The following is a 12182-nucleotide window of genomic DNA, read 5'->3' as shown; positions in this document are numbered from 1 at the left end:
TGCAATGACTTTGCATTCTGAATTACTTTTTGGAAAATGGTATAGGAGTTTATTAAGCTAAAATGCTTTAAATGTTATATCTTCAAAAGTGTGTTATTGAAATATGATTGGCCAGGAAAACACTGCGCACACTTAGTCTGTCCAACTCTGTGAGACTGAGCATCAGTGCACACGATCAGCAATGACCTAAATGCAGCTTCCCAGAGCTCCCGGCATCCTCGCTCTCAGCATCAGCATCCTCACTGTCGCTGTCACCATCATTATTGTCATTGTTATTGTTACTGTGGGAAGAATGCTGTAAAAAATCTACTGTTTTGTAAATTTCAGGTATATGATACAGATTTGTTTTATACAGGACTAGCCTGTATAGTACATGTGCCGGCCTGTTTCTCTTGATGTTTCCTTAGGAGGATATGTTCTGCAAAATGTAGGTGAGCTTTATGCATGGCTTTGCGTCTTCACAGAATTTAACTAGCTTTTAAATTCACCTTCCTTCTCATCTTTCATAATTTAATCATTATAATGCAATTTTCTTATGATGCTTTGTTTCTACTCTCCATTAAAGAGTAAGGACTTCTCAAATTACATTTTTGTGGGATTAGAAGTTTGCAAACAACAAGGGCTTTTAGTAGGGAGTGGCATTACAGGGGCTTTTATCTTATTTTATTTTTTGAGATTTATTTTATTTTTTTGAGATTTAGATGTAACAGTTTTATTTTTTTAAGGAGAATACAAAATAGTAAAACAATAGAAATGGTGCAGAATTTCACTAAACAAAATAATAGGAATTTGACAGTGGTTGTTGTATAGTGTTATCTTCAAATTAGTGTTTCTGCTGGTCTATTGAAGGGAACATTTTTTAATCTCCTTTTTAATTTTTTTTTGTATTCCAATTTCTTATAATATGTTCTCACAAGCAATGACATGTATGCCCAACACACAAATCTGAAAGAATCTACCAAATGTAATAACTTAGGGGCACATAAAAACTTCCCGCTTATAAAAATTCACAAGTAGATGTTCAATTTACGAATTTCTAGGTCCTTTTGGGTCCCTCCTGCCTGAGAGCTGAGACCCAGTAGAACTTGGTTTATTCAGAACCTTAGGGGGCCAGGGACATAGCTCAGTAGAATAAGTGCTTGCCTGGCAAGCACAGGGTCCTGAGTTCAATCCCCGGTACTGCAAAAACAAACAAATAAACAAACAAACAAACAAACAAAAACAACTAAAAAAACCCCTCCGAACCTTAGGGCTAGGAGGTTAAGGGGAAAAGAGACAATGCCAGTGACACTGCCTGGCTTGGTCTCTCCCACTGGCCTTCTTCCATGACCCAGGCATGGGTCCACTGTGCACCCATGGCATCCTGAGCACTGTGCCCCAGTGACAAGGAAGTGGACATTCTTCTTGGACTGCAGCCTCTGCGCTGCCACTCCACACCCACCACGGCTGCCAAGCACTGAGTGTCATACTTGGTATGCAGAACAGTGCAGGGCCACATAGCCTCTTCCCCTCTGCTGGTGGCCCGCAGCATGTTGCAGAGGTCACTGCAGAAGTGGGTTTATGTGGGAGGCTCGTAGAACATCAAGTTCCTGATGCCTTTGATTGTATAACTTTTGTAGAAATGGAATTACTCTGTGAGGAGCAGAAACTGCTTCTCTCCTTGCAGGAAGAAGTGTCTGGCCCTGGAGACAGCTGGCTTCTGGGTGTACTCACAGATGTGTGAGAAGTTCAGTTCCTCCTTCTTGAAGTAATTTTGCAGATGCACGTAGTCAGTGTAGGAGGGGACCCAGATGAGAGTGTGGGGCATGACTGCATCATGGTACTGGGGAAAAATCTTGTTTATAAGAAAGTTCAACCTGGCATCAATCACTGCAGCAAGACTCTTGGTGCCATCCTGTGGAAGACACGTGGGAGCTGTGCCAGTGTGTGACTGATGGAGCCTGTCCTGGGGACATTCTGCAAGGCCACCTGACCCTGTAGGTTCACGCAGCACTTGTTGAACACTGTGTTGATCTGGGTATTCTGCAGGGACCAAAACAGCAGTGTCTGGTGATAGTACCTGGTCCAATTATTAAGGCTCCACATCTGCACTCAAGAGAAGTTGACTGCATGGAGTAAAGGGGCAGCAGGTTCATGTGGTTCATTGAATGCAGGACATACTCCCAGTTTGATGTCATCAAGTAGGTGTCAGCTTGATCAATGATGACAAGCTCAGTAGTAGACAGAAAGTCAAAATCTCTCTTCTCTCCTTCTCTGCTGATGATGGTCCTCAAGTCCAGAGGGGATGCAATGAGGATGTCCAAGGAGTAGAACAGGGCATAGAGCCAGATGCTCCTCTGAAGAATCGCCACCCCAATCCTGAAGTGGTCATTGGTGTTACCCACAAACACAGCTTCTTGATGCTAGGGCTTTTCAGGTTGGGTGGTCTCTCCCCAGGATCTGACCCATACTCTCTTTGAAATCTCTTTTTGTTGCTCACAATGATTTTCTTCTTGCTGTCGCCCTCAGGGAGACTGATGAAGAGCTGCACCACCTGCAGAGGAGCTTCCTGGAGTAGTACCACTCTCAGCACCTTGGGCCTCGTCAGCCTCTGGTCTCTGAAGCCATCATCATCACACAGCCCGGCCTTCTGGCCTTGGCGCTTGCTGTTGTCTCTGAGCACCCAAGCATTGGCTTTGAGCACATGGTTGAGTGTGTGTAGGCAGTACACAGGGCAAACCTCTGCTCCATTCTTCAGGGCAGTTCTTTCTGGGAAGAACAGGTCCTGCCAGGAATTCATAACCGAGAAGAGCTCTTTCTGGAGTGGTGTGAAAGAGTTATTTGATTTTGGGAGAACAGATAAGAAGTGGCTGTTGGTCTTGTTCCAGGTAGATTGCAGTGGCTTATGGAGATAAAGAGACTTCAAGTCAAAATCCTTGGGAGGTTTAAATGTTTCCATTTTAGTTGATGGATGTTTTTGGGGTTTGCTGGAAGTGCTGAATCTCCTTTTCTTTCAGTTCTTTGTTCACATGTTGTACAAATAGATCTTGTGACACCTCCAGAGAGGAGCTGTCTCCACTTTCCTCCTCAAGAAAATTGGTCTCCAGGCTGAAGAGTGCCTCATGCTTGTGTCTGTGAACTCGGCTGGAGACTGTTGCGATGTGCAGGGGGCTGCTCTTCACCATTTCCCTCAGGGTCACCAGATAAGGCCACATCCTCCTGCAACTCCGCTGACCCTGTGGGTTTCTCTTCCTCCACAATGACGTCACTACTGACATGGTCGTCATCCATTTCTGTGTCACCCACACTGTCTTCTTGCCTCTCCTCTTCTTCCTCTTCCTCTTTTTCTCCAGAAGATTTCTTAATGAAACAAGTAGTTTATGGTACCTAGAAGCTTGCTCTGGTTCACTCTCTGATTCACTCTCAGAATTTGAAGCATCTGAACTTTCTGACAGTTGGCAAATCTGTGATTTTGCTTCCTTTCTAGAAACCCTGTTATAGGAGGGTGCTCCTCCCCAAAGTCCTGGAGGCACTTCTTCTACTTTTCGTCAGGGTACTCAGAAGCTTATTCTTACTCCCGCGCTTGCCATGACCACTGCTGCAGGATGACCCAGGAGTGACTTTCCCCTCCTTTCTAACTTCGTATAATTTTTAACCAATTTTGCATTTATATCTGGTAATCGATGCAGGGACTTTTAATAGGGAGCTGTAATATATGTGGCCTGTGGCAAGGAGGTTTATGACCTGTGATCATAAAGTACACCATGAGGAAGGACATTATTTTGTCAGAAGTACCATATCACATCTCCAACAAGGAAGAAAAATATTTCAAGATCTTTTCTTTTTTTTTCGGAACCGGATATGGAACTCAGGCCCTGCGCTTGCCAGGGAAGCGCTTATTCTACTGAGCCTTCTGCCCGGCCCCTGAAGATCTTAATAGTCATACAATATGAGAAGTGTATAGATTTTGCAGATAGAGCACAACAAAACCCTGAAACCATGTTAATCAGCACCTCATATTCAGTAGAGAACTGTTTAGAACAACAGGAGAGCTGCAGAAAAGTTAACTAAGCACAGCTTTTCTTCATTGTTCATTTTTTCCTTTTTTTGTTAATAACATTGCAGTCATTGGGTAGTCTAGGATGCTTTTTAGCAAGTGACAAAAATGTTATATATTTGCTTTTATTGTTATCAGAGCTAGATTGGGGTTAACTTAAATATATTTAATATCTTAAAACAGATTATCTCTTGATGAGCACTTCTCAATACAGATCAAAGGGATCTTAGCCATTAGCTTTTATTAAAAACAAACAATGGCTTCAAAAATTTGTAATTTGTGTCACTGTCCAGAAAATTATTTAAATCCTGAGAGTACATGGCTGACCTTATCAGATACAAAAGCTACATTTCTTGGTATATAGGTCTTGCTATATCTTGGTCTTAACCATCCAGCAGAAAAGTATAAAAACGAGGTATATAAAGTAAATCCATATTAATACAATGAGCTGTAAAATGCTTAAGTCAATAACTTCTGAGGATAACCCACTAATATTATAGACTGCTAGACACTGTTAGATTATTTAGTTGAATTCAAACACCTATAGTATTTAGATGCCAAGAGAATATTCACCTCTGACAGGACAAAAAAAATTAAAATTAAAATTAAAAAAAAGAAAATTATTTACTGTCACAAATTAATCTGAATATGACATCTTTTTTTTCATTCTGGTACAGTTTTCAGCATGATATATTTCTAGCTTTGGGAAAGATATATTTGAAAATAACTACAAAGATTACTCAAAGGCAGGTGATACTGTATCAAACATTGACTACTGAAGTTTCTGCTCCTCTGTGTATAGAAAGTGACCCCCTTTGTGCATTGGACCAACATAGAGCCAAATTCTTTATTGGAGAGCAGGGACCTAAAGACAGACAGAAATGCAGAAACCTTTCAATGTATCACATGGTGTAGATGGATATCCTAAGAGCAGCCTGGGAAGGACATGGAGGAGAGAAGTACATAGATACTTATAGTCCTTTGTGATCAGAGAATCCAAATTTACAGAAACATTGATGCATCACACATATTCCTATGCACAAGTATATAGTAGAATAATCCCTCTCTAATTATAAATGCCCTTTTAATTATTCAGTTATTACTGATTGGGTTTCCTAAACTTCTCTGACAGGTTGGTTACACATACACAAATAAAAGTGTAATCGCAAGGAGAAAACGTTGCTTTTGTTTTTGTTAGAGATACGTGTAAAAGAATGAGGTTTGTGGACACCTGCCTAGGGCATGATTTGCAATGAGACACTTGCCTGTTACCCAGTAGACTACTGGAACTTCTTTGGCTTTGGTGAAACATCTATGATTTTCTCAGTATAAAACAAAGTTACACTCTGGTGAACAGAGACCTGATGTTTTGAAAGCACTTTGGGAACTTACAAGCTTTAATCAGAAAGCAAAAGTATGATTTTTATATCCTCGATATAGATTTGGTTGTGGTTTAAAATCTCTTCTCGTGCCTAATGTAACAGATTTATCATTGAAAGTGACATGCAAGGTGCATGCATGCATAGTGGCAATAATTGATGGAGATGGACGATATAAATATTTTGTGTAATATAAAACACATCCAAGACATTAGAAAATTATCTTATCCTATGAACAATGATTACATGAAAACCCAAGCTATTAGTGTGAGACATAACTAAATGTCAAATTAGGTAATTAGAAATAACTTTTAGGCTACCAAGTCATAGAGAACAAGCCATAGAACTTGTCCTGACTTCTTGTTAGTTTGAACATCATTTGTAGACAAGGTACCAAATGAAACGTAGCATTTAAAAAACAAGCTATACAACTCTTATCCATGTGGGCCATTGCTTTGCCCTTCAATACATTTGGACACCTGAAGTCAGTGGTTGTGGATCTAGGGCTTGCAATCTGCAGTTGTCTGTTTATTATCATTGAAAGCTTTCAAAGATTCCTTATCACTGGATCAAATCACCTTAAACCCTCTCAAAAGTCTTTCAGGGGGCATACATTGTGAGCATAACATTAATTTCTTACTTTTCCAAAGTAAAAATACCATATGTGCCAGTTGGTGGGCTTTCTTTTCACTCTGTTAGTAATTTCTTTTGATGTGTAAAAATCTTTTTTAATAAGATGAGATCCCAGTTGTTGTCTGAAGTACTTCCTGCCCAGCTGTGTTCCTGCTCACCAATTCACTGTCCCTATGTCTTCAAGATTTATATCTACTTTCTCTTCTAGTATAGTTAGTGTTTCTGTTTTAATATTTAGAGCTTTGATCCATATTGACTTTCACAAAGGAGATAGAAAGGGTCTGTTTTTCAAGCACCCTTTAGAAAGAAGCTCTCTTTTTAGCAGAGAACATGTCTGGGCCCTGCACTGTGTGTTTGCAATTTTGTCTGCACCTACATATTTTAAAACAAAGAACACAAAATGTTAAAAAAGAAAAGTACAAAATGATACAAAATTTCAATAAACCAAGTGATAGGAATTGGACGATCATTCTTGTATTGCATGCTAGCTTCAAATTAGTTGTTTAGGTTACCAGATAGAAACCTGCACAATGGGTTTAAAATATTATGAGAAATTAAAAAGAAGAAAAAATAAAAAAATAAAATGTAAGCATCAACTGCTTCTTTCAATATACCAGCAGAAACCAGCAAGTACAATTATACAAACCGGCCTGCATATGTGCACAGATATGTCTCTTTCTCTTCTATCTTTTGTCCTTTTCCTCATCCTACTTTTTCCCTCCCATTGAACAAATTCTTTCCTTTTTTACAGTATCTACATACCTTTCAGATTTTATTTACTCTCAGGTTCTCACACTAGTGAGACAATACAATGTTTGCACATGCAGGTCTGATTTATTTCACTTACCAATACAGTCTCTAGTTGCACCCATTTGCCTATAAAAGCCTGAAAATTATCTTTTTTTATATCTGAGTAATATGCTATTGTGTAAAAATACCACGTTTTTTTATTCATTCCTCAATTGATGGGCAGCATTTGGGCTGTTTCCAAGATTTATCTATGACAAATATGCATCTGCACCTTCCAGTCTTTTCCATTGATCCTCAGGTCTGATTTTGCCAGCACCACACTAATTTTTTTCTTTTTTATATGTACCTAGTACACGGTCTACAGGGTCTCGTTCATTACACAGATAGGACTCAGAGTGATACTCCAGTTTCCAGCCTCCTGAGCACTGGGATTACAGGCCTTTGCCACTGCACCCGGGCTCATTCACTGTCTCAGCCTGCCCTGTGAGTGGGGCCAGCATAGCACTGGAGATCAAATCCAGGCCCCTGCATCTGCCTAATTGAGTGCTTTAATCCATTGAGCTATCTGGCAGGCCCTATCATGCTGATTTTATCATAGTAGCTTTGTGATATAATTTCAGGTCAGGGATTGTGATGTCTCCAGTCATGCCTTTGTTGCCCAGGATTTTCTTTGCTATTCTGAATGTTAGGAACACTTTTTCTATATCTGTGAGTATGCTAATGATATTCTGATCATAATTGCATTAGATCTGTATAACCCTTTTGGTAGGATGGACATTTACACAATGTTGGCTCTTCCTATCCATGAGCAAGAAATGTCTTTCCATTTTCTGAAATCCTCTTCAATCTCTTATTTTAGAATACTGTAATTTTCAATGCATAGACCTTTTACTTCTTACAATAGATTGATTCCTAATAAATACATAATATATATTATATATTATTACATAGTATGCGATTGTATAGGTATTATTGTATAGGACATGGTTTGCTAATGTCTCTTTCAATACGTTTGTTGTTTGTGTACAGGAATGCCATTGATTTTTGAGTGCTGACTTTGTATCCTGCTGTGCTTCTGAATTTGATTATTAAATCTAAAAGTCTTTTGGTAGACTTTTTGGGGTCTTGTATGTACAGTATCATGTCAATGGAGAATAACTTAAATTTAGTTTTTCCTTTCTTATCCTTATTTCCTTTTATTTCTCTCTGTTTTCTGATTGTTCTGGCTAATGTTTCCAGAACTTATATTGAAAAGGAGTAGTGGTAGTGGACATCCTGGTATTTCACCTGATTTTTGAGTGAAAGTAGTCCATTTATTATGATGTTGGTTGTTGGTTTGTCACAAATAGCTCTTAACAGGTTGAAATAAAGACCACTTATTCATATTTTCTGTAGGTTTTTTAAAATCATGAATGAGGGTTGGATTTTGTAATATATACATATCATATAATTATATATGCATATTATATTATAATATATATCTTATATTATAAGATAATTGTACTACTAATTTCTATTATTCTTTGAAAGGGACAGTTAGTGTTTATATTGCTTGATAAATCTTACATACCTACATTTGATAATCTGAGAACTACTTTGAAGGTAGCAATACACAATATAATAACCAACTTTAATTTCAGTAATATAATTTTGTTGGGGAAGGTGAGATAGCTCAGCAGAGTAAAGCACCTGCTTAGGAAAGCTTAGGCAAGTATAGGGACTGGGGGTCAATCCCCAACACCATATGCCATGCCAGCCCCACCCCTAGGGCAGACTGAGCTGGCCGGTGTTCGGGCATAGTGGTGCATGCCTGTAATCCCAGCGCTGGGGAGGCTGAAAGCAGGAGGATCACTGTGAGCATGAGTCCGAGCTGTGTAGTGAGGCCCTGCAACATATATATGGTAGGATGGACCGAATATATATATTCGGTATTATTTATATTTTTAAATATCTTTAAAATTAAGAGGGAAAAAGAGACACAGTATTTGTGAAATATTATCTAGTTATAGTTCCACAAAATGAAAAACAGGTGCCTTCTGTTTGCTTGTTTGAAATAAAATAATTTTATTTGATTTAGTCATGAAATTCTCAAAACTTGTACAGAGATCAGCTAATTTTTTTCCACATCCTTTTTTCAGCTTTGCCTCAGTCATTCAGTAGTGTCATGCAGGCTTATAATGAATGCCTGTTTGTGTATTTTTGGCATAGTTTCATATTAACTATTTTCAAAACTCAGTTTTTGAATGGTTCATTCATAGAATTTCAAAAATCCACTATTTTCATCCTAGAGATTTAAGAATTAGACTTTACAGTTGTTCTAAGATTCTTTTTCTTAGCATATAAAACAAATGCTTAGGAATGCCAGTCATCCATAGATTTGTAATATCATTCTTCTTTATCACAATGTATTACCAGGTGTTCTTCAGTATGTATAGGAGTAATATGGTCACAGATTGAAGAGCCAAGCTACTATTCTTCTTTAAAACATTGTACATAATGTCATAAATATACATCTTTAAATATTACCATGTTTTCCATTTTAAATGATATAGACTCTTGAAACTATTCGTCCTTCAAAAAATTAATGCTGTGCTCAAAAGAATAAGAGCTTAAAAAAGGTTATTTTGATATAACCACTGTTCTTGGGCCTTGTTCTTCTTCTGTATGAACATAAACCCTCTTCAAATTGAGTATCTATTTATATTCTTATAAGCATGTGGAGCTTTTTTCCAGGGATGATATTGCAAGATTTTTCTTCATTGTTTTTACTCGGGGTTCTTAAAATAAATATATTCAGATGTTAAGATTTTTTTATCTTGCCACATGAAAATTTCCCCCAATATACAAAGATGATAGTTTCTGAAAGAAAGTATTTCAAATCAGAAATAGTATGCGATTCACATAATCCAGTGCATTTAAATTTTTATTCTCTCATATAAAATGGCTGAAAAGTTTTATTATATTTTGAAAAGAACCAGTATACATGAAATCAATCTATAATTCCAAATGGATTGTGAATTAAAAAGCCAAATTAAATATGTTTACCTTGTACTGACAGCAGAAAATGAGATAACACAATAGATCTTTCCTTTGACATGTTGGCTTTGAGCATAGCAGGTACATTTTAATTTTCTTTGAATATCTATTGCAACCCCATTGCTAGCAGAAAAGGTATAGGGCAGTTTTTAACACAGACTGCAGAACTATTTTATAACAGTTTGTTCCTCAGAAAAGGAAAGCATAATAGGAAATGAACGCAAACCTTTCAGAGTCCTGAAGAGGATGGGATCAGACAGGGGTCCAACTCCTTTTGCATTTCTTGCTTGAATTCGAAAGTAATACATTGTATCAAGGTTGAGATCCATAATTTGGTGAGTAAGCCGATCACCACTGATTGTTTCTATAATCCAGTCATCAATTGGTATGTTCTTATCCAAGGTATAAAACAAGATGTAAGCTGCATAAATAGACAAATGTGCCTTTATTTTATGTATTTAGTGTGGTAGTACTGCTTCTAAACATTTATGTTTCCCAAATATAATTTGCACTGATTACTATTGGCCTGCGATCTATAAACTATAGTGTTGCTTTGCAAGTAATATTTTTTACTCATATTGCAAGCTTTAGATAAATAATTGCTTCAATATATAGAATGAGAAAATAAAACAGACCATTAGAAATAAAAGTATAAGCCACATTAAAAAATTCATGATTTCTGCTACCAATAAATCATTATTATTGGAGATATATATATATTTATATATGTATATGCATGATGAAAAATGTAAAACAAAAATACCAAGTCTGTATAACTCACTTCCTTCCAATAAGAAAAATAATAAATATTTATTTTGGCTTGTGCTTAAGTGACACACTGGAAAGTATAAAATGTCATACATGTTTAAAGTGTTATAAAAATAAATGATCATATTTTATTATTGCAATAACTCTTGAGGTTGGCAGGCACAGTGTTGTTATGATCGGCTGAGAGTGACCCAAGCCACCTGGTACAATGGCTGGAATGAAATTCTGTACTGTGGCAGCAATGATCAATGCTATTTCTACTTTTCTAACTAGCGAGACAAATAAACAAATGCTACTGGATGCCTGTAAGTGATTCAGTTAATGTCTCAAAATTTAATAATGTTGCTTGATACTGTTACTAATTCTCTACGTTAGGGGATGGGTTTCATGAATGTTAATAGTATCCTCAGTTACGATATTCTAACGTCCCCCCAAATACATCAGGTATTTTTGTAAATTACCCATATTGTAACATTAGGGATCTAGCTTTTATTTAAAGATATTAATTAATAATTCTTATGATATAATCCTAGATAAAATTATACATAGCTCATTATAAATATTTTTGCTACTATCTCCATTTTGGCCAAAATTCTGCTGTGATGTATTACATAAACCACAGAAGTCTGGAAGAGTTTTCTTAGGCATTCAATACATTATTTGTAAATAACTTCCTTATAAACAATAGTCTTCCATGAATCACCCTTCTTTTGAGTCCCTCTTCACACCATTTGGCCTGGGATTTTTTATACATAGCTCTTTGTGTTGATTATATGACCAAGTTCTCTGATTCAGATCCAGTTTCTCTTCTGAAGTAGTCACACACTATCTCCACATTTCAGCATCAACCCTCAAAGGTTCTTCAGGATTAGGCAGCGTTACAAACACTGAAGCCAGCACACAGAAGCCCATTTCTCTTAAAATCTGACCAATGCTAAAACTATTTTGCATTGGCTTTAACTTTTCCTGGTGTTTCCCCAAGCTGTTTAATCATAAGACTTACTGTAGGAATGAATACAAATTGTTACAAATACACACTATGGAAGATCCCTTTGATTTAATACCTGGGTGAACATTCTCTAATGGCTCCCAATAACTGTAGTCCCTGATTCTACCTCTCTGTGTAATCCTTTCTGTCTAGTCTTAAATTAATTCTAAGACTGGCTTCTAACAGGATGGCTATGTTTTCCTTAATTATGTAATACTATGATTTCTGTTTTGATAACAGACTCGATCGATTCTCTCCTTTGATAAAGCAAGCTGCCAAATGGAGAAGACCACATGGCAGGAAACACAAGTGGGTTTTGATGAAGCACCAAAAAACTGAAGCCTGTTGACAACCACATGAAATTAGAAGCAAGTATTTCCCCAGTAAAATCAAAGATAGAACTTTTGCTAGACTAACACCTTGATTTGTAGCCTTGTAAGAAATCCTACAGCTGAGTATTTAACTAAATTATGCTCTGATTCTGGGCAACAGAAACTGAGACAACAAATATACGTTGTTCTAAGTTACTAAATCTGTGGATATATTGTCTCACATACAAATAAATATATGTAGATGATTTACATGATTTTTT

The 12182-nt window shown here is 37.1% G+C and overlaps 1 protein-coding gene across 1 annotated transcript in view; it reads right to left on the bottom strand.

Moving 5' to 3' along the window:
- The window catches only part of Dcc (DCC netrin 1 receptor), a 1292183-nt gene that overhangs the window by 99678 nt on the left and 1180323 nt on the right, over positions 1–12182 (bottom strand). Inside the window, exon 20 of the mRNA XM_004623665.2 lies at positions 10061–10255. Within this exon, the coding sequence (XP_004623722.1) occupies positions 10061–10255 (195 nt within the window). The remainder of the gene's footprint in view (positions 1–10060; positions 10256–12182) is intronic.

Source organism: Octodon degus, unplaced genomic scaffold, assembly GCF_000260255.1.
Source record: "Octodon degus isolate 3935 unplaced genomic scaffold, OctDeg1.0 scaffold00003, whole genome shotgun sequence".
NCBI classification, from domain to species: Eukaryota; Metazoa; Chordata; class Mammalia; order Rodentia; family Octodontidae; genus Octodon; species Octodon degus.
The sequence above is the reverse complement of the archived record's forward strand: the minus strand, read 5'-3'. Positions and strand labels throughout refer to the sequence as shown.